Genomic DNA, 23459 nt, shown 5'->3' with positions numbered 1-23459 from the left:
CTAATCAAACTCTTATTATCAAACTCTTCTTATTAAACTCTTACCAAACTCCTCTAATCAAACTTTTATCAAACTCTTCTTATTAAACTCTTTATCAACTTTTCAAAATGAATGCAAATAATTTAAAGAAAGTGTTTTCATTTGCAAAATGTTTATATTTTGTTGTTCTGCTACTGTATATTCTTGCTTCATGCTGGAAACAGGACAGATAAAACCCATTATGTAATGTATGAAGATTTAACTTTGAATCAATAAATCTAATATCAACAAAATATCAGTTCCAAAGAGCTAACAATACACCCACCCCATAAAAATAAATAAAACAATATAGCAAGAAAACATAGCCTGTTTTGTATGTTTGTATGGTGAAAAATTGATAAACCTGTTGGTTAAAAAAAAAATAGTCCAGATATTGAGCCAATAAGAGCAAAGTTTTAAATGTTACCAAAATCAATACACACAGAGAAACCTATTCAGTACATGTATACTTGGATGATTATTTAAATTTCATACATCTATTTGCATACTGCATGTGGTATCAATGTTACATGCACCCATATTAGATATTTTTGCCATTGTAGTAGTATCTGAAAATGTCACTTTGAGAAATGCCAGTCTGCAATATACTGGAGATGTTTGATTTAAAAAAGAATATAGATACACATCATCTCATTCACTGAGTGATAATTCAGTTGATCACCTCCAGTGTTACATGTACATATTGTACAATATTTACAATATCTGGAATGCAGAAAACATTTAAAAAATAATCTCTACTCATAAACACATTAATAACTATTTACATCTTTTGCATTCTACATGTACATGTTCATACATGTAAGCGACCAACTTTATGTCTGTCCTTTAATTCAGTTAATGAGATGCTGAATGTCTGGACGGATGTTTTTTACTTTTTGTTTTTTTTAGTTTAATAAACAAGGCAAAATTAATGAAGTTTAATCAGTAAAAGTAGAAATAATGATGCATTTATGAATTTTAGCTAAATACACAATTTGCATTGAATTTGTACATGAAATCACGTTTATGAGCAATTTTGGGTCTGACATGCAGTTACATAATGTTGCGTAATGTCATAACTGCTTACCCGAGCGTCACAAATTTGGTCTCAAAATTGGTGCGAGACTTGACAGGAAAAAGTCAGTAAGCGGTGAGGTCGAAAAATTTTGCGCAGCAGATATATCGCGAAAACTGTCAAGGGGGGGGCATTACGGCACCCCCCCCCCACCCCCCCCCCCGAGAATTAGGGTTAAAAGTACATGTGTGAGACAATTACAATTCTTCACAATTTCTATCATTTCATAGATGCACTACATGCTGAGAAAAACAGATCAAATGCTGATGTCACGTGCTAAATCCAATAATGAATATGTACAACTATCTTTACAGATCAAATGCTGATGTCACATGCTAAATCCAATAATGAATATGTACAACTATCTTTACACATCAAATGCTGATGTCACATGCTAAATCCAATAATGAATATGTACAACTATCTTTAAACATCAAATATGTTCATACATTGGAGAAATAGCCCATCTAATAATTTCCAAAGCCAAAGAGGTTACTGCGTAAGTGTCAGGATTGGTTAAGCCTACGTAAGTTAAGGCTACGTAAGTTAAGGCATTTAATTTTACAATGGATTCATAGCCACAAAGCACCTTGGCCTCTAAAAAAGAAAACTTGTTTCATCATCATGTACAGTAGGACTTGAACTGGCATTGCATAATCATTTATAAACAAATTTTCTTTTTGTATACATTCACATATTGCGGTGTATTAAAAATAATTAACTGAAGATTAAATCATATTTACACAAACAAGCCATTAAAAAAACCAAACAGATTATTGTAATTACTACATGCATTATGAGTTTGAAGTTCTGCAAGAAGTTCTTGAATTATCATGACTGATGTATTTGAAGATGTAAGAACTCTGTGCACTTTGATCTCTGTAACTCCAAACTAAGGAGACCACTGTCAACTAAGTAAACATACATGTACTTACAATGTACTTGTTAAATCCGAGAATGGTTAATGAGGTGTAACAAGTGTCACAAGCACAAAACATTTCAAGAGATATAATGATCTCTGTGACATTTCATCTTGTGACCTGCAAAGCTTTTCAGATAACCATAATATAACACCTATATATATGCAAATATAATCATTGTCCAATGTGCATAAATGATACAAATATGATGTCAATCTGTCAAATGATTCTTGAGTTATTACGAGAACAAGAAGGAAAGGTAAAGAGAGATAATGCCTCCGACGTGAAAACAATTGTGAAAGTGAGTCTCTTAAATTTTGGTATATCACATCAACCATTCCTCTTGTTCTAGATACATGTAGCTTTAACTCTAACATGTAATGAAAGAAAAAAGGTGCCTCCACAACTTATTTTCATGACACTGCTGAACTACATGTACAATAAAACACAGATCAGATTTAAGTTACATGTACTGTATTATTGTTATGTAACAGTAGTGTTTTGTCTTGTACATGTAGATTTGTCTTGCAACATACATTTCAACCAAGCTACAATGCTTTCCCAAATGATAACATAATGCTGTTTAAGGGCAATTATTCATGGATAGCACAATGATATGGTAGATAATGAAAACATTTACATTTGTTTGTTTCAATACATTGACTTCAAAAAGTATTGATAGAGCTGCATATACATGTACATGTATATTAAAGCAGATAAAAAACCAGGTACAACCAGCAGAGGTACATCTTTCATTCAAAATAATTCTTAAATTCTCATGCTTACAAAAAAACAAAATCCTTCCATTACTCAATGAATATTGACCATACAGATAACAATCAACTCCAGAGGGACAATCACGCTACATGTAGACTTCCTGGAGATAATTGAAAGTCCTTAAACCATTTATTCAAAATCTAGTATATTTGCGAGCCATCACTTCTTCCTTTGATGGACGTGGCGTTGGTGCCACATTCTTTGGAAGTTCAGGCAGTACCACTGTTTCCACTTCAATTTCTCCACTTCTCATCTTCAAGATATTCTCCAGGATTTCCACGAGGTAGGAATAGTCTTTCTTCTCTTTCATCAATTTCGCTACCCATTCCTTGGTGCGTTTTGAGTACTTTAAAGCAACCTTCTGTTCTCCCTTCCTTGGTCCCTTTTTGATGACTGCTGGCTTCCTTGCAGTGTTATGGTTGTGGTCCAGCACTGCAAGCTGTAACCTTGCCTGCATACCAGCGTAATGGTAATGCTTACGCTTAGGACAGTACTTCAACAGCATATTGTGGAAAGATTCGAGTTCGCCTGTGTGGCATGCTTTGGTTATGTGACCAATTGCATCTGTCAAATTCTTGTCAAACAAGATTTCTTGTAGGGCTTTATGCGCAGCAGAACCTGGAGTCAGCCACTTGAATTTTCGTTGGGGGTCAAGCTCATCATGGGCACATCGGTGATACTTATCAGCGGAATTCCACGAATGCACATCGCAAATGTGGTGCGTCAGCGATTGCCACATTTCGACAATCATCTCTCGATCCTCCCGGCAGTTAGCTGCACACCACCACAGGTGGGTAGTGATGCACTTGGTCCATGGGAGCAAGTCTCCACATTCTTTATGCTTAGTCTTTGCGACTAGTTTCTTCGTAACAGACTTCTTAACATGCCAAACGTCATATTGGTGGTCGATGTTTGGGTATCTCTCTTTCATAAGTTTCCTAATTCCAAGATGGCGATCTGTGGCTACAGTTCCAATATTTAGTCCTGCCTCCAGCAGCCCATCCAATGCTCTCTGAAACCCAATCTTTTCCATGGCGTTGGAACTTGTGGCTTCGCTCACTTGGACCAGATTCATCGCTACTATCTTTGAGGTTTTGGCCTCCATCATCGTGTAGCTACAGTATTTGGCGTTATAACCAGGACTATCACATCGTCCGTCACCACAAACGGTGAGTGGAGCACCACTATTGCTTACTTCAATTCTTGCTTCAGACAAGTTGCTCTTGAATGCAGAGTTGATTGCAGCATTAAAGTACTTATCCTGGTAGTCAAAAAACTGGGTGCGACCTACAAACTCCATGTTAAGCACTGAAGAGAAGAAATCTAAACTCTCAAAAGATAAGCCACTAAAAAGTGCACTCGACGAACACAATAAATTCCCTACAGACGCCGATCCAATTACAGGATGGGACTCCCACCGTGTGACAATATTGCCACACACACACAAAACGGTTGCCGTGAGCATTGATCCCTGTACTTTCTTCTGGATTTCCGAGATGTGCCCACCGCTACACTTGGTACACTGTAGTGAATGCAGAAGACGATCCAACTGAGACCCAAATACAATATATTTAGGGTCTGTACAGTATTTCATCCACGTTTCCTCATCTGGGTCTGAGCTGGAACTTGCTTGAGGTGATGGAATGTATGAAGGGTCTTTGTTTGATCCTGAAGCTGAATCAGATGATGGTGGTGTTGGACTCGAACTACTCCTCCGATGTGGAGCTCGAGGTGGGGAGAAATCTGAGTCAGTTGTGTTCTTGCCCTTCCATGCAGCTTGCTGCATAAAAGAAAAACATTAAAAAATAATAAAAATATACGTAAATGACAATGATGGTAATAGATCATACTTTAACAGGGTCTGTTGAATCACAAGTAACTGATTTTTGCACCCCACTTATTTTGAAGAGGTGGAAAATTAAAAAAATAACAGAATATATTAAAATGACCATGATTGTGACAGTTCTATTTCAAAGTTATGCACAAACCTTGTTAGAACTCATATATTTTTTTCCTGTGCTGTATGCCTACAAAAAATAATCAATCACAAACTGTAGAATATTAGGCTTGGCGTATGAAAAATCACACTAAAGTACATATACAAAATCATGCATTTAAAGTTTAATCTGATCACATGATCTTAGCCAAGGCTGGAACTTACATGTACCTTGGGCAATGAAACGCATGATTGGTCTCTGTTTGATCCTGAAGTCGAATCAGATGATGGTGGTGTTGGACTCGAACTACTCCGATGTGAAGCTCGAGGTGGGGAGAAATCTGAGTCAGTTGCGTTCTTGCCCTTCCATGCAGCTTGCTGCATATAAAAGAAAAACATTAAAAAATAAAAATAAACAAAAAATGACAATGATGGTAATAGTTCATATTTTAACAGGGTCTGTTGAATCACAAAAACATTTCAGTATTTTAAAAGCTGAAGATCAGGTAGTTTGGTAAGGAATTAAGTGTTTTCAAAGAAATACCACAGGACAACACATACACAAGTGAGATTCTAAAAATCAGTATTTTGCATGACACCATCAGTATTCTAATTTTTCAGTACTAAATACAGAAATCCATAGTATTTGGCAGCTCTGTAATATTGATAGAGCCTGTAAGTTTATTGAAAAAAAAATTAAAAATTCAAAGAATTTGAGACTGAATTGATGGAGGGTAATTATTATCAAAATAATTCACTTTTAAACAGCCCCAGACTATGTATACAAAGTAAAAAACTGAGTAAATGCCAGAAAAAGAGAATAAACAAACAAATTTTCTTTCTCTAGGACAATCAGAACCCAGTTAACTTGTTAAAATTTGTCATTATTAGAATGATTCTATGATTCTTTGATCAAGCATTTTCGGAAATGAAGTGTAGAACTGTATGCCTAAATTTAAAATCAAACATCATAAACTATGATGTGCATATTTATTGTCCTTACATGAAAATGGTACATTGATATTGTCAAGTATGATATCATTCCAGCATTTCAGGGACTTACTCTCAAAGTATGTCCGGTATGCAGTACATCAGAATCACTGCTTATTGGTGCAGCAGCAGATCTCTTAGCCACTGAGGTTGGCACTAAACGTGAGACAGCAGGTACACAAATGGATAACTCTTCATTGCTTGAGGACTGCAGAATGATAAAGATAACAGGCAAGATTGAATATAGAGAACATTGTTACAAAAATTCATCTATACATGTATATGTAATTTATCTCCTTCATTAATGTATTGCCATCTTTCATTCTCTTCAAGTAATATAGTGATAAAATTTTGCATCAAAATACAGATGTTTGTTTGTACTATAAGTGGTTCACTGCACACAAGTCACTGTATAACAAGTATATACCCCAATAATAAAAAAGAAAAACAATAAAATTTTATGTTTTATGTAAGTTCAAGTTCTGGTCAAGAAATCCAATTTCGATAGGAAATGATTAGAAGCAATTGTAATATGCCAGGATGCTTATTTAGAACAAAAAATTAAAGATTTTTTTTTTATAAATACAAGTATTCCCTTCTTCTGCACATTGCCAATGCACATGTACTCTTTTATACAAATATAAGGTGAAGCACAAACCTTTTTATTCAACATTCATCTGAAATTTTCATTGTGTACTTCATTGAATTTCATCTTTTAATCTATAGCAAGTTTTTGTCAGGATGAAATCTACATTAATGTACAATATAATAAGCATAACTCACCATCACAGGTACAGGCACACTCTCAGATGATGATGTCATACATGTAGGAGTCAGCACAATTGCAGGATTATGAGGGCTTGGTGGTCTTTCTTGGATGTTTCCTACCTGCAACGTAACGTGCACAAGACATGTTAAGTAGAAAAAAAATGTCCAGGTAGAGTTTTGAGACTAATTATGACTCCAAAAAGAGACTACTAGGTATATATTTTTCACATAAGTATAATGTCACAAACATAAATGTAATATAAATAAATGTAATGTATGTAATATATAGATATAGATTCTTTGAGATACATATATATATATATATATATATATACATGTATATACACACACATGTATAATTATGTAGAAAGAAAGAAAGAGGGAGAGATGATTTTAGATGTAAACCAGACTAATATCTACCTTGAGCATTTCCACTCTATTAGGTGTACCGGCTGTGTATGTATAATGTTCATGGTCTAAAAGTGGAGATGTCATCACTTCCACTTCTTCCACTTCCACTTCAAATTCTGGTTCCATCTTTGATTCCAGTTCTGGTACTTGAATACCACAGTCATAGCAATCTGGATCAGTCTGGACCTTGGTACTTGTAAATTTACGGTATCGATTTATATCGAAAGTTTGCGTTGCGTGGTCCACCACCCACTTACATGTACTTTCCTCCTGGTTTCCTTGGCCACTTCGCTGAAAAAATATAATAAAGGTACAGTGTATCAAGAAGTTCAGTCTCTGAAACTAAAATCCATATAAGGAAATAATTCAACACTAAATATTCTAGGGATGGCAGAGGACTTCAAATAAAAAAAAAAGAATACATTTGATACCAGTTATGTCAATTAAATCTACACTCTTACGATTATCAAGGTCATGTGAATTCCTTTTCTTTTAGGTAATAAAGAACTCACATACTAACATGTACATGTATCTGATGGCTTTATAAGTTAACAGTGCAATCCTGATTAAAATATCAGCTTTGTATTGCAGGAGTGGCAAACATAGAGATACAAAATATGTACTCATATCATAACAGATAATAAAGAAATCAAATAATACTACACATACCCGTCTCTTCCTCTTTTTTTTTCTTGGGGTGTCATCCAAAACAGTGCTTTTTCTCTTTACAAGTACCTCAGGTTCTGTTGTTACTGTCATAAACTGAAAGTTTTGGGTAATAAAAACATAAAACATTAATTGACGTGATCTAAAAATTGTCAGCTTACACAATTTAAATGAAATCCTTGGTTTTCATTGGCTGTCCTATTGTCTGTCAAAGAATGACAACTTGTCAGTGCTTGCAAATTACAAGCATCACGAAGCTGCCCAAGGGAGCATTTCATGAACATGTACAGTTTTATCAGTGAATTTTAAAATGATATGCCCACGGCCACTCAAGGATTTCAGTAACTAAAAAAATATTCATATTAAATGCTCCCCAGCTATTTCACATTAAAGGCCAAGTCCACCCTACCAAAAAGTTAATTTGAATAAAAGGAGAAAAATCCATCAAGAAAAACAATGAAAATTTCATCAAGATCGGATGTAAAATATGAAAATTATGACATTTTAAAGTTTCGGTTAATTTCACAAAACAGTTATATACACATCCTGGACGGTATGCAAATTGGCAGACTGATGACGTCACCCACTCACTATTTCTTTTGTATTTTATTATATGAAATATGAACAATTCTAATTTTCTCCCCATTGTCATGTGAAAAAAAAAATTATAACTCCCTGAACATGTGGAATTACAATTATTTTAACAGTTTGAGGTTAAGTCTAGTTGGTCCTTCTTGTCAAATCTTTAATAATTGAAATATTGTATGATTCAAGCAATAAAAAACAAAAGAAATAGTGAGTGATGGACATCATCGACTCTCTCATTTGCATATCGCTGAGTTGTGAGTTTAACTGTTTTGTGAAAAATAAGCGAAACTTTAAAATGTCATAACTTTCTTATTTTACATCCGATTTTGATGAAATTTGCAGCGTTATGTTTGCTTTATTTTTCTCTATCGATTCAAATCAACAATTTTCTGGGGTGGACTTGGCCTTTAAATGCAGCGTGCACAGTGGCGAATCCAATGGGAGGGAGGGCACATCCTGCCTGTGCCCCCTTCCTTAAAAGTCACAGCATCTATTTTTTAAGTAAATATGCCGCTCTTTAATACACAAGTGTGCCCCCCCCCCTGAAAATCACAGCAGAAATTTGTAATGGGAATATGTCAATCATACACATTCATACAGTTTTTTTTTTTGCTTGATGGTCCACAATTAAAGAAAAATTCATGTTATTTTCACCAAACATTACACACAGGTACTATAGCACCTGAATATTCCAAATATGCTAAATTTTGCTTCAAAGTTCATCCAAATGGATATTCATAAGAATTGCACAATTTGGCACTTTCAGACCTCACAAGATCACTACAATTGGTTTTGAACCTCTATTCCTCAGTCAAAGTGTTAAAGCCCATGTAATTTCATCAAATTTTGCAATATGAGCTATATAGATGGATAATCTATTTATATTGCTACAAGTATTTGTTTGCTCTTTTAAGTCTGACAGCACTGTCATTTCTCAAAAATGGCGTGAAAGAAACAAAACAAAAACCCAATCTCAAAATATGTGTAATTTATGACAAATTTGAGAAGTACAACAAATGCTGCACTTCATTCAAAACCTAAGTCATTTTCACCAAACTTTGTAAAGTTGTAGAGGAAGGTATACCTACGAGGTTCAAACAATAAAAAATAGGTGTTCATGTGCTTGTTTTCAAACTATCAGCACTTTTACTAGAGTAAATAGGCTTTTGAAAACATAAAAACGTGCCAAATGCTTTGTATCTATGGAAGGAAAAATTCCAAACCACTCTACCATTTATTCAAAATTGGGGTCATATTTGTCATACATGTACTTTGCAGCACTGCAGAGTTATTTTTTTTAAATTGGAGAGAACATAGAACAATTCCAGTTTATTAGCTTCATAAAATAACACATCGGATGTGCAGTTAGAATGCAGATGAGAAAAATCAGCTTATTACTACAGCTAATTAATCACCTGTTAATCCATTGTGACTTCAGCACGCGGAGTGTGCACATAACCATAACTGGAATGTCCTTAAATCTTATGTAGAGAAACCTTCAATTTTTTGTGAAAACCTTGTTTTGCTCGGGGGAAAATGTGCCTAGCCTCCCCCCTTTGGAAAATCCTGAATCCACCCTTGAATGTGCAGAACATGATTCAATTTCAATTATATTTTATATTTGACATACATATATAACTTGTAGACTAAAAGGACAAGTCCACCGCAACATAGAGGTGATTTGAATAGAAATAAATCAACCTACATGTACATGTACATGTTACATTGAAAATTTCATCAAAAGTGGATGTAAGATAAGTTATTGATTCAAATAAAAATATCCTTGGTGGACCTGACCTTAAAATCTTTAATTCATTTATTTGAATTGCTACAGAACTAACAAAAATGATTTTGTAGATTAATATAGCTAAAGTTCATTAAAAAATATCCTGTACTTACCGCATAAGGCTCTGGGCCTTCAGATAGAACCATATCTGACAGGTCACTGTCTTGCTGATCCGTCTGATCAGATATATCAGCATCATGACCACGATCACTTGTCAAGTCTTGGTCGATTTCAACATTCTGGGAAGTTGATGGAATGCTCTGTAGGATCTAGAATTTTGAAAAAATGAAATAACAGTTTTACAGAACACATGCACATGTTTATTGATCTAAGCAATAATCATTTGAGAAAGTCTGAATCTGTGAAATCAAAAAGCTGAAAAAATCAGAGTTACATGTATACGAACTGAACTTTGTGAAATTATGAAATCTTAGCTGAAAATTAATTTTATGAATAACCCAACACACTGAAGACTGCCAACACATGGCATGCTCATTTCTCAGCAAAAAAATTACACAATATCTTGCAGAATTCTTTGGCACATATTTTCTATAAAGAGGCACTTTGGTGCCCCCCTCAATATTTTGCAAAACATACAGTATACAGTGTAATAAATAATAAAAAAAAAATACATAACCTTTTTGAAATTGGTACCAATGTTTTTTTCTTAGAATCTATTTCAAATGTTGATGGAAAAAAAAAACCAACAACAAATTTTGGACTAAATTAAGTTTTAAAAAAATCAGGCACAAAGAATGTTTATGGTCGGCATCATGGTAGCGGTAACAATTATTCTCATCAGATTGGTTTTATTTCTTATCAAGTATAAAAATGGAAACAACAAATGACCTCCCACATCTGTCATAGTGGAATGCAGCATTCTTTTTTGGACATGCCAATACATGTACATGTAGGCCTATTATATTATACATTTATTCATCCTCACACTTTAGTATATACTTCAGTTCAGTGATCTTGGTGTCTGCATAAAATGTACTATACATGTACATGTTTATAAAGGTATATGGGAAATGTAATGTAATTACAATGTACATGTAGAAAAAACATTGAAATACATATACATGTATTGGTCAATTGCACATTCTTGTAGAACATACATTAAAGAGAGGGGGGGGGGGCACAGCCTCTCTTTTCATGTGTACATTGCTTGTGGTGTACAAAGCCAATGGAATGCCATGCTGCCTTATATTTCTTAAAATCTCTTAAAATTGAATTTAATATGATAAATTTTCGCATCAATAATATTTTTAGAACGAGCGCTGTTAACAAGACTACAGCAATAAGTAACCGCTGCTGCGCAGCAAACAGAAGAAATCTATGTCCAAGAGTACTTGTTCAAGTGTAGGCCACTAAATTTGATTTTGATTTCACGTTCATGATGCCAAAATGCAAATAAATGGTCAAGTGAAATTTCAACTAGGCCTAGGTACACATATATACAGTAGATAGTAGAGTCTACTCTATTTTCATTCAATTTGTGTGAAATGAACAGCCAGATAGGTGCATCAAATCATAGCCATATGGCATAGGACATGGTCATGGACATGGACTTCGACTTAAATTTTGAAGTTGATAGTAATAGTTTTAATACATGTAGCTATGTAGCTTGCTAAGTTGCTTGTAAGTTTGGTACAGTATCAATGTTCTTTTCTTTATTTCTTTATATTGAATTACAAAGTTGCTGTTCTTACAGCATATGTAGCTGTTAGCGTTTAAATTGTTTCTTTGTACAGCAGTTTCACTTCGATTGGCCGGCCTTCGCTCTCATTTATCACTGAGCTGTGCTTGCACTGCTGCATGCTGCGATGCGTTGGTGGCAATCATCGCTCCACCGCTGCCGCTGGGTCGCGCTCCCCTGGCCTGACCGTACCCCCGGCCGGGTACGTAACTGGCCAGCGCCGGCTGGCTCGGGGGAAAAGTTACGGTAGTCACGGCACTGCGACTGTACGGTACAACGCCAAGGCAAGCTGAATCAGTGAATGTAGAGCGATCGGAAAATTAAAAAAAAAATGCTTACCTCTTTTCTTGACAATTCTTGGTAACGGCGTTTGGTAGAAGCCCTTTCAGGAGTAGGAATTGGCCGATGGACAAACAAAGTCGGTACGGCGTCAGGCTTCAACAACTTCCTTTTGGAGGTATATCCCATAACTTTCGCTCGTATATCTTCTTGAAAGCAATGCGGCTCAAAATGATCCTCGCATACAACTCTACTTTGCACATATTTATAAGTTTTCACGTTGAATTTGTCTGTCCCAATATTGTGTAACCATTTTGCACACCTTTCTCGATCAGTAACGGGATTTGGAATCGAAAAGAAACTGTGATTCGGATGTTCTCCCTGCTTTTTCGAGCAGCCAAAAGCTTGGCACATCGGCATGATGGGTTTTTCGGCTGCAAGAGGAAGATGAAGGCATCGACGGCGAGGGAGCACCGCTTCCCGGGCCCGCGGTTCGCACACAGAGACGGTCATGCGCAGTAACACAAAAAATAATGTGAGTGGTATACGTCATACTACCACGTGATCAAATCAGAATCGTGATGGAAATATAATTGTTTCGCTCAAAAAAAACAAAATTTCAAAAAATAACCATGCAGCAACCGTTGAGAGTTAAAGCAAGATTTTTGTTTTGTTTGAATCAATGATTTTTAAAGAAAATATTATGAAATTTTGATTCTGGGGTGGACTTGTCCTTTAATGACTGGAAACCACATAATAATAAATAACTAAACCACATATAAATGCATTCCATTATTATAAACCCGACCTCTTTCATTGCATTTAACTTCTGTCCATTGTCCAGGTGGTTGAAATGCTGAATGGATTATATCTGCTATTCGATTCTCGAATCGAGCTATACGATGTGTACAAGGTCGAAACGGTCAACGAAACATACATGCTTGCATCAGGTATGATGATGTCGACGACGGAGATCGATTGTGGTGGTGATGATGTGATGACGATGATGGCGGCTTTGTGGTTGTAGTGATGGTACTTGTGATTATAATGATGATGATGATGGTGGTGATGATGATGATGATGATGAGGAGGAGGAGGATGATGATGATGATGTTGATGATAATGATGATGAAGATGATGAAGATGAAGATGATGATGATGCATGATGATGATGAAGATGATGATGAAGATGATGATGATAATGAAGATGATGATCATTACGATGATGATGATGATGATGATGAAGATGAAGATGATGATGATGATGATGATGACGGATGACTGACATTCTGATATTGAAAAAAACCTTTTCATGATAACGATGATCATTACACGCATATGTAATTGTGCGCGTTTTTGCGTGTATGGGTGTGTGTATGACAATACCTAGAGATTGTGCGTAATTAGGGATTAGGCATTATATAAAGGTCAGAATGAATGACTGCAGGTTGCTTATGGCGCGTCATTGATCAGCATGAGGACATGCTAAATGTATTTAAACTTAAAATGTATCAGGCAGTGAGCGGGGCAGTCGGGCATGGAGAATATATGTCTTCTTTAATGAGGATGCAGTTAAGATTTTAATACATTTGTTTACCAAGTTTGTGTCTATCACATATATTTCCGGGAGACTATATATACAAGGGCTTTAGTGTACTTAGAATAAGAGCTCGTTCCTCGACATACCTTGGAACAGAATTTACATTCTATTTGTCATTTAGAATAAAAAAAAATATATATTCACAACAAAGGAGGGTCCATGGCATTTTTTCCGGCGACAATTGCTCCGATGTAAAATCAGCACGTTAAGCCAAACATTAAACCTAACCTACAAAAATGAATAAACCCGAGTCCGAAACTCTACATCAATCTGAACCAAACAGTCTATTACAATTCTAACTCTAACCCTATGCCTTCTGAGATGTACCCGAGCAAATATCGCAGGAGCATATGTCGTGTCACCTCAAAGGAAAATCATATTGTACTTTAAATAAAAGTTTTATTTTTTAAGGAATACTAGCATCCTCTTTCAAAATACTATATTGATCTTCTCTTAGGAGTCGATTTTCACACAACGGCTTTTTGCTTCATCGTTACAGGCAATGTCTTTTTCTGTAAAGTGTTAATTCCTTTTGAATGGATATTGCCGATGTTTATCTTTTGTCTTTTTTGTTAATTTTTTATTGAACTAATAGGCGTTCCAGATCATCATGATCGACACGTTTGTGAAATTGCCACGGTGACCCTTGACCTGAGGCATCACGTGAACATCCTAGAGGTGCCTCATAAACCGCACATGAAGATAAAAGTTCGTTTCGGAATCCACATGGGTAAATTATCATTATTTTTTGTTATATCAATATTCTTTTGAGTGTTTGAAAGAATCAGAAAAATCAACACACATGTGTTTCTTGCTTGATGGGGATAATATAGACCACTTACTTTACGATTAGTCTCCGTTCATTTTGAACAAGACTTGTTATTTAATTAATCAGCTGAAATCTGTCTGTTTTGATTTCCTTTATAACTTTTCTTTTAATTTGAAAATTTGAACATGAAACCATCATTCAATCTCAAATTTCGAATCATATGAATATAGACACATTCATATGCATGGCTATTGAAACCATCTCTTAAGTATAATGTCGAAATTGATAACTATCCAATTGTAATGACGTCAGGGCAATGTCAGGGCGTCAATGGCGATCATACGATCAACAACCATTTAAATCCAACTATCATTCTTACAAAATAAAGATTTCTTGTTTAAACTACTTGTTAAATCTTATTCTCCATCATCAGGCCCGTTGGTTGCTGGTGTGGTTGGTCTGAAGATGCCCCGATACTGCCTGTTTGGAGACACAGTCAACACGGCGTCTAGGATGCAGACTACGGGACTACGTAAGAAAAGGGTGGTGACGATGATGGTGGTGGTGGTGGTGGTGGTGATGATGATGATTCTGAAATTGATGATGATAGAGGTGGCGGTGATCATGTTGATGTTGATGATGATGGTAGTGGTGATGATGATGATGATGATGGTGGTGGTGGTGGTTGTGGTGGTAATAGTCACGATGAGGAAGAGGCTGGTGATGGTGATTATGACGATGATGATGATGATGATGGTGGTGTTGACGACGACGACGATGATGCTATGAGACAGTGGTGGTGATGAGGATGGTGGTGGTGGTGATAATCACGAGGAGGAGGAGGCTGGTGATGGTGATTATGACGATGATGATGATGGTGGTGGTGGTGACGATGACGACAATGATGATGCTCTGAGACAGTGGTGGTGATGAGGATGGTGGTGGTTGTGATCGATGGTGGTATGATGGTAATGATGCCATAAGATGATGAAGGTGATGATGGTGTCGTGATGATGACGACAGTGATGATGCTATGAAATGATGGCGATGATGATAATGAGAATGGTGATGGTGCCCAGTGGCCCCGGGCCAGTGGCGTACCTGGGATTTTTCACAGGGGGGGCAAAACCGTCCGCCAAAAAATTTGACAAGCAAAAAAAAAAAAAAAAGGGGTCTTCAAGCTCGTCAGGGGTGGCAATAAAGGTCTTCAAGCTCGTCAGGGGGGGGGGGCAGGGATACGTCCTTTGCATGGGTTGTGGCTCGTCAGGGGGGGCAGACTGCCCCCCCGTAGGTACGCTAGTGATGGTGCCTATATTCATTACCATGGTGATGATGACGATGACGGTGATGATGCTATTAGAGGATGATTATAAAGATGATAACGATCCTTTAAAATACCCCGTTAATTGAATTGATGAAAAAAAAACAATTACGCAGTGTGAAATAATCCCCTCCCCGTCTGGAGCAGTTACCTGAATTGCATAAAAAAGAAAACTTAATTTTCACTTGATATATTAATATAATTATCTTTATGCAATAGCTGGCCAGATCCACGTAAGTTACGACACATACATGGGACTGTTGGAGTGGGGTGGATACAGCTTCGTCAAACGTGGCATGATCGACATCAGAGTAAGTCCCTCGATTTTCCAGTCCTAATTCTTAAACATCATGATGTGGAATAAAAAAAAAGATAAATTAATAAGTTAATTAATTGATTGATTAATATACAAATGAATAAACAAATAAAGAGACAAATAGATAAATGAATAGATAATTAAGTGAATGAATAAGTAAATAAATACACAATTACATTCATTACGAAATGAATGAATAAATATATATAAATAGGCCTATATTAATCTCTGAATGAATGCATGGATAAATGTAAATGACTAATGAATAAATAAATAAATAAATGAAACAAATAAATCAATACAAAAATAAATCACTATATAGATTTATTTTATTCAATTAATTATTTTTCACATTGATTCCCTTTTAAATCTAGGGTAAAGGGACGATGTACACGTACTGGTTGACTGGTCGAGATGACTTTGATATGATAGGTCTTGATGTCTCGGCACGTGACCACATGGGGATCCAGGAGCATCGCTACGCGCACATGTACGATCAAATGTACAAAGGTCGTGTCCAGTTTGCGGGAAAGAACATTTCCGAATCTCCGACAAATTTGTGAGAATTACCTTCTGCTTGAGTTTAGTTGATAGGGACTTAATTATAGGACGCGCGGGAACGTTTCTGAGAATGCTAAATATAGATCAACCAAATAAATTCCCTTCCACGCAAGCGCGATATGATACTTTTCTCCGTTTTCTGTTTTTTTACGAGTACGTTATTCAAACAAAAATAATGAAAATGTAAAAATGTAAAAAAGGTCTCGCACGTTGTTTTAAGCCCGTCACTTTATAACAACATGCTGTTTAAAGTTTAAACAATTGTTTAAACATACTCTCTGACATTGTTTAAACTTTTTACATAACTTGTCTAAAGTTTTTAATAGCTTGTTTAAAACTTTAAAGAAGTTGTTAGGGGACGGGCTTAACATCGTGGGCGCGTATGTGCATGCTCGACTTAATTAAAATGTAGAGGTTCACGTTCCCGGGAGTTTTACCGAACGAAGAGTCCCGAATGTGAAAGTGTACGCAAGGATTCCCAGAATCCCCAAACGATTAAGCTTGGGTTACACCCACTGGAACCGAATCAGCTGCGAATCCATCCGAATACACGTATTCGTGTGTTTTCGGAAGTATTCTGTTCTTCCTCGGGAACATTCGAATCCAACGAAACCATCCGAATTATTCCGAATTCGGCTAGAATCGGTTCGGATTTATTCGGGAGAATTCGGTTTTGGTGTAACCCTGGCTTTACCCATTCACTCTCTGGGGTTGATCATATATACTTAATATTTGCTGTTTGTGTAGAATGGAGTTCGGGGAAGGATATCCCCGAATCTACATTTCACCTGTAAAGAAACATTGCTGTCTGCACTTGTTTGGATATAATCATATGTATAAACTTTTTTTTAAAGTAATTTGTTAAACTTGGCATTATTATTCATGTCATATGAAAGTGACATGCATTCGCAATTGTGGTTTGACGATCTGACGATATTGACAATTTTTTTATTATTTATATCTGGTGTATGCGTTTATATGCAAGCCATTACTTTGATTGGCCTACCGCATAATTGTATTTTCCTGTCAAATTCTCAATATTTTGTTGTTAAACTGTGTTTTTCCTGTCTATCTGATATTTGTGTAATTTATTTATTTATGAAATGTTTACTGTGAATTTTGTTTAAATGTCCGAAGTGATTGGGGAATATATTGGTCTATATCGCCAGTTTTTTCTTTTGTTACTATATCATATGAATTCTGGAAATATTTTTCTTTTGTATCAACATAATCAACTTACAATGAGGATGACTCTACCCGTTTTATAGGGGATTTCTGTTGTTAGGGAAGAAAATATTTGTAATTTGATTAGAGATTAAAAGGTATATACGTATATAATGTATAATTAAATAATTATCTGTATAAGCATTGATTAAATAGCAAAGATGTGTTTTTATTTGTTCTTCAATTATATATTTTTGATTTAAAATGTTTACAAGTACATGCATGTTGTGCACAATCTTAAAGTAAAAAAATCAACAACTCGTTGATTTTTTGAAGAAGAAAAACTTGAAGAAAAATAAAATGAAAGAAGTAGAAGAAGCTGAAGAAGAAGAGGAAAAAGAAGAAGAATATTAATAAGAAGAAGCTGATGATAATGATGATGGTAAAAAAAGAAGATGAAACTAAAGAATTAAGAAGAGAAAGAAGAAGAAGCTACTGCCGATGATGATGAAAAAAGAAAAGAAAGAAGAATAAGAAGAGAATACATGTAAATTAACGTTTTAAAGGACCAAAAACAGAATCTGATTTAAATGAATAATTCATTACCACACAGCAAACAACGAATTGCTATTTTTTTTTAATAAATTTTTTATGATTATCTTCCTTTCTAACATATATCTGACGCCAAACAATACAGTAACCATGACAACGAGAATATCAAGATTAATAGGTCCACTTTATAATTAGGCGTACCTGAACTTCAAGCAGGGACGCATTCGGGGCATTTTAGTTTGGGGGGTCAAGACGATCCGATAAAGGCGCAATAATTTTTTTTTCTCAAGGTAATTTCTATTCACACAATCCAGACCCTTTGGGATTTTTTTCTTTTGTTCACGACTTGATAAAACAAGGGGTAAGGCGCCCCTTGCCCCATTTAGCGTCATCCCTGACTTCAAGGGGGAGGGGGCATATACATTAATTTTGATCAGTATTTGTGCTCTTTATGGTTTCTATATATTATCCTTGAATTTTTGTATTTATGCTAAAGCCCCTTTCACAATTGACGTACGACCATTTGCGACCTTTTGGTCGTGCGACAGGCTGCAACAGGCATCAATCGCTAGTCATCTCATAAGATCGCACAGAGGCTTTCACAGTTGCAACAGCTGTCGTACAACAAAAACAACCAGTAAACCCCGTTGCACGAGTAAGTCGCATATGCTCTTATTGTGCTCGTGCGATCACATGCGAGTGTTGCACGAGGGATTGCGAGTGGAACGGTCGCATACATGCGAATGAAACGGTAGTGCAATGTTGTAAGCCGTTGCGATCGGTCTTGCAACAGTCTTATGGCCCATATTATTATCGCAACCAGTCGCAAGACAGGTCTCTGTACATGTAGGTCGCTTGCACATGTGCAAGTGTTGTACGACCTCCAGTCAAGTAAATGCGACTACTTAGTTGTGCCACCTCTCGCACCAAGTCGTATAACGTTGAACAACGCTCGCACGATGATCGCCCGAGCGATGGTACGACCCCGGGTACGGCCTAATGCGAGTGAATCGATCGTATTTGATCGCGTTCGGATTTTGAACATGTTCAAAGTTCAGATGTGACCAGTCACGACCACCTCGAGTTCATGCGACCGTCTACAACGACTGCGAGTGCTCGCAAGACACCAAGAGATCGATCGTGCAACAACAAGAAAAAACTGTTGCAGGCGGTCGTAAACTGGTCGGACGTCCATTGTGAAAGGGGCTGAACGGTCGCATACAAGCGAATGCAACGGTAGTGGAATGTTGTAAGCCGTAATTTCGATCGATCTTGCAACAGTCTTATATTATCGCACCCAGTCGCAAGACTGGTCTCTGTAGGTCTCCAGCACATGTGCAAGTGTTGTACGACCTCCAGTCGACTAAATGCGACTATACTTAGTTGTGCCACCTCTCGCACCAAGTCGTACAACGTTGAACAACACTAATACGATGGTCGCCCGACCGATGGTACGACCTGTTGCGAGTGAATCAATCGTATTTGATCGCGTTTGGATTTTGAACATGTTCAAAGTTCAGATGCGACCAGTCACGATCACCTCCGACCACCTCGAGTTTGTGCGATCGTCTACAACTACTGCGAGTGCTCGCAAGACACCAAGGGATCGATCGTGCAACAACAAGTAAAAATTGTTGCAGGTGGTCGTAAACAGGTCGTACGTCAATTGTGAAAGGGGCTTTACCTGCCGATTGTAAACTCGTACGATTGTTTTATTGGATAATAAATCAGTATATTCGTAAAGCGTGGTGATCAACACTCAATTATTGTTATTTACCCAAAGTGATTACTTTGCTTATTCTTGCCTCTCATAAATATCATCATTGTCATCATCGCCTCCATCATCATCATCATCATTCTTCTCCTCCTCGTCATCACTATTGCCTTTACCATCACTATCTACATATCATCATCACTATCATCACCTCCACCATGGCCGTACGCAGATTTTTTTGATTTTTTTTTTTTTGGGGGGGGGAAGACTTGTAAAATTTTAAGAAGAAACTTGATAAAGAGGGAGTAAGGCTTCTCATGGGGGCGCTTTTTCACTTTTGTAAAAAAAAATCTAGTTTTTATTTTTTATATTTTTTGTATTAATTAATTATTATTCTCATTATTATTATTATTATTATTATTTTTTTTTTTTGGGGGGGGCAATTGCCCCCTTCCCCCAACTAAGTACAGCAATGACCTAAAAACATAGTTCATTTTACTTTTATTACCTTTATGGTAGGGTAGGTTTATTATCACAATCAATACAACAAAATGCAATGGAGGTCGTCAATCAAAAAGGTATGTCCTTTTTATTAATATCAATAGCAAATGATGTGAATATGCTGAACAAACGTTCATAAGACAATATTTACAATCCATTATAATATATAATCTCATTTGTAGACAAAATATTGAATTAAAATCGTTCTAAAAAAGACAGTGAGAGTGAGAACGAAAGACAGTGTTTACATGCATTTTGTGATACATATGAAATATAAATATAAAAGTGCAACATATCTGCAAGAATAAAGAAACTCTCCTTTCAAAAATATATCTTATACATTCTTAATAATAACAGTGAGTCAGATAGCTCAGTAAAGTTACACATATAATTAGAAATAGAAAACACATATATTCATGTTCATTCTATATTTGTATCTCAATAAAAATAAACTTTTCGAAGCTTGATTTTCAGAAATTATACATTACAGATCTCCCTGAAAAGGTGGATTTAAATACCACCCTTACATCACCTTTTTAAAATTATTTATTTATTTATTCATTTATATATATATATTTTTTTTTTGGGGGGTTACTTCTTTGATTTAAAAAATAAAGGTATCACTCTCTTAATTAGAACATGCTTTAATGGCTCCTCCACCCCCCCCCCCAAAAAAAATCTATAAATAAAAAAGAGAATAAAATTAATCATCCTATCATTAAATAATGATAGATGGGATTTATAATGTGCCAAATCCACTCTGCAGAGTGCCCAAATATGAATAAATGAAAAAAGGAATAAAATATTAATGAATAAACAATAAAAAAAAATAATTAAAAAAAATATAGAAAGAAATAAAATACAATGCAAACAAAAATAAATCACTTTGAAGGGAAAGAAATTAAAATGCACTGTTACATTTTTTGTTCTTGGACACCCTGTCTAATATTAGAAAGAACAAATACCTAACAAATAATTTATCAACAAATCTACCCTTTATGAAGTACATACAACATATACAGATCACATTGCCAAAACACATGAAGACTGACTAGTATTTCCCAAAAGCTGTGTACAGGGATGATCTAGTCCCTGTCTGCAGTAGATTAAGATATCCATTGTGCGCATAGAACTTTAAAATCTGTTTCATGAATAGTTTTTACACTTAAAATGCAATATACATGTACAAGGAAAGTGTTGAACTATGCATGCCCTTTACAATAAGTACTTATAGGTTGCTAGTACTGCCGATAACAACTTTCAAAGCATAAACCCGCATTCCAAATCCTGAATGCATAACATTAGAATACTAAAATGAATAATAAAGCATAATTTGAAGCAGCTGAAAGATTTTGGACCAAATCAGAGGCGAATCGGTCCCGAATCAGAGCACTGCTGCCAAGAATTACCTTCCCAGAATTGCCCAAATGCCTCCCAGAATCCAACTGAATTTCATCAAAGTGTATCTCGAATGTCGTGGCCACATTTGGGAGTATTTTGGAGGGTATTCCGCTGGTTTTCAACATTTCAAAATGAGCCGAAATCCTCCCAAATTTCCTCGCATTCAAAGAGGGAGATCAAAATACTCCCGATTTGATTTGGGGAGCTCCCGAATCAGAGACAAATAGGTTCCGAATCCATCTGAATCAGTCCGATTTCATTCGGAAGAATTCAGTTTTACTGGCTTAATAAAGGCATCATTTCACAATTTCATAATTGCATATATTAAACTGGACAAACATTACTGATAAAATCATTATACATACAACCTTGCAAATGCTTTCAGTGAAAATTATCTGAATGATTTCATGTTTTACGATATAGCTTTTTTACGATTGCTGTACCTGAGAAACTGCATGGAGTTGCCTGTAGAAAGTCAAGCCATACAAAATTTGCATGCATGTATGCATGGCTTCACTGAAAACCCTAAAATAGGTATGCAAATTAGTGCGAGAAATAATATCTCTTTGCATCAAAACAATTAGCCTGTCTATTCCTCCTACAAAATTATGCTGTAAGATTAGGAATCGGACACGTACAGAGCATACAGGCCTGCAACGATATGAAAATGAGTTGCTAAAGAAATTGCTGGAATAATCAATTTCATGTGGATATGTTGCTTCTGAGAGATAAGAAAATACAATATACAGTAAAAACTTTCTTACTCTTCACTACATACATCCCAATCACACTCCAAATGATTTGAGTTGAAAGACAGGGGGAAAATTACATGGGGCGGGGGGGGGGGGAGCGATTTTGCCCCTAAAACCAAAAGAACACTGGAAAGTAAAAACAGGGAGCCCTAAAATTCCCATTCATTGCAATATAAAAACTTATCCAATGTTGCGGATTTACAGTTGAGGCCAAAAGTTTACATACACCCAGGTAATTCAGTGAAATTTGTTCGCTTGCCAAACATTGTAAAATTTACTATATCTTCAGAAATTTAAATACTAACATGACGAATTTGGTATCAAATGAAAGAGCGTATTAAGCTCTTTCACATGATTGGGATGCCGTTAGGGTTAAAGTATATTTCAGGTGGAATTTTCTTTGAAGAAAAAAAATATTATTCGTGCTTGTTATTATATTTTCAATCATCATTTCATAGAAATATATGAATGCCAAATTTATTATTTATATTACTTTTCTATCATGATATGTCACCACTGAACAATAAAGTGTAATCTGAAATGCTTGTGTTAAGAAGTAACTAGCACAAATATGAAATGTTTTTTTTTTTTTAATTTGTCCAAAATATGAAGATGTAAAAATGACACCTAAATATTTTTCAGCTCCTGATGACAAAGCAATGTGATGAAGGGGCATGACATACTCATTTGTTCGATATCAAATTCATCATGAAAGCACAAATATTTTATAACATACCGTAAATTTCATGTTTGGTAAGTGTCAACTTTTCTTTGAATTTCCTGGGTGTATGTAAACTTCTGGCCTCAACTGTAGGTAGTAGCTTGCGAAAAATAGCCCTAACAAAAAATTAACTGTTGAAAGACATATATGACCTTCTTCATATATATACTACAA

The 23459-nt window shown here is 35.8% G+C and overlaps 2 protein-coding genes across 3 annotated transcripts; one reads left to right on the top strand and one right to left on the bottom strand.

Moving 5' to 3' along the window:
• Positions 1-134: 134 nt before the first annotated feature.
• On the bottom strand, positions 135-12652 carry LOC135157003 (uncharacterized). 2 transcript variants are annotated; one of them, XM_064111299.1, is made up of 8 exons: positions 11974-12652; positions 10049-10204; positions 7565-7657; positions 6905-7186; positions 6500-6604; positions 5790-5924; positions 4958-5104; positions 135-4570 (listed from the first exon to the last, which is right to left on the bottom strand). In XM_064111299.1, the coding sequence occupies exons 1-8, from the start codon at positions 12424-12426 to the stop codon at positions 2924-2926; spliced, it is 3018 nt and encodes a 1005-aa protein (XP_063967369.1). In that variant the 5' UTR covers positions 12427-12652; the 3' UTR covers positions 135-2923. The 2 variants fall into 2 exon arrangements, with proteins under 2 accessions (XP_063967369.1, XP_063967368.1); XM_064111298.1 differs by having other exon boundaries at positions 4952-5104; positions 11974-12485.
• On the top strand, positions 12101-18154 carry LOC135157004 (guanylate cyclase 2G-like). The gene is made up of 6 exons (XM_064111300.1): positions 12101-12448; positions 12758-12863; positions 14109-14243; positions 14716-14814; positions 15823-15914; positions 16294-18154. Exons 1-6 carry the CDS (start codon positions 12425-12427, stop codon positions 16480-16482), a joined length of 645 nt encoding a protein of 214 aa, XP_063967370.1. The 5' UTR covers positions 12101-12424; the 3' UTR covers positions 16483-18154.
• Positions 18155-23459: the final 5305 nt, after the last annotated feature.

Source organism: Lytechinus pictus, chromosome 16, assembly GCF_037042905.1.
Source record: "Lytechinus pictus isolate F3 Inbred chromosome 16, Lp3.0, whole genome shotgun sequence".
Taxonomy (NCBI): domain Eukaryota; kingdom Metazoa; phylum Echinodermata; class Echinoidea; order Temnopleuroida; family Toxopneustidae; genus Lytechinus; species Lytechinus pictus.
Note: the sequence above shows the minus strand (reverse complement) of the source record. Positions and strands in the feature narration are given on the sequence as shown.

Bases quoted from the DNA above. Each gene is read 5' to 3' on its own strand.
- LOC135157004 (XM_064111300.1), top strand. From the start codon at position 12,425: ATGCGCAGTAACACAAAAAATAAT. The intron at 12,864-14,108 runs GTATGATGATGT...TTGAACTAATAG, and splicing joins AACATACATGCTTGCATCAG to GCGTTCCAGATCATCATGAT. The intron at 15,915-16,293 runs GTAAGTCCCTCG...TTTTAAATCTAG, and splicing joins GTGGCATGATCGACATCAGA to GGTAAAGGGACGATGTACAC.
- LOC135157003 (XM_064111298.1), bottom strand. From the start codon at position 12,426: ATGACCGTCTCTGTGTGCGAACCGCGGGCCCGGGAAGCGGTGCTCCCT. The intron at 7,187-7,564 runs GTATGTGTAGTA...ATATTTTTTCAG, and splicing joins AAAAAAAGAGGAAGAGACGG to CGAAGTGGCCAAGGAAACCA. The intron at 5,105-5,789 runs GTAAGTCCCTGA...TTTTATATGCAG, and splicing joins ATACCGGACATACTTTGAGA to CAAGCTGCATGGAAGGGCAA.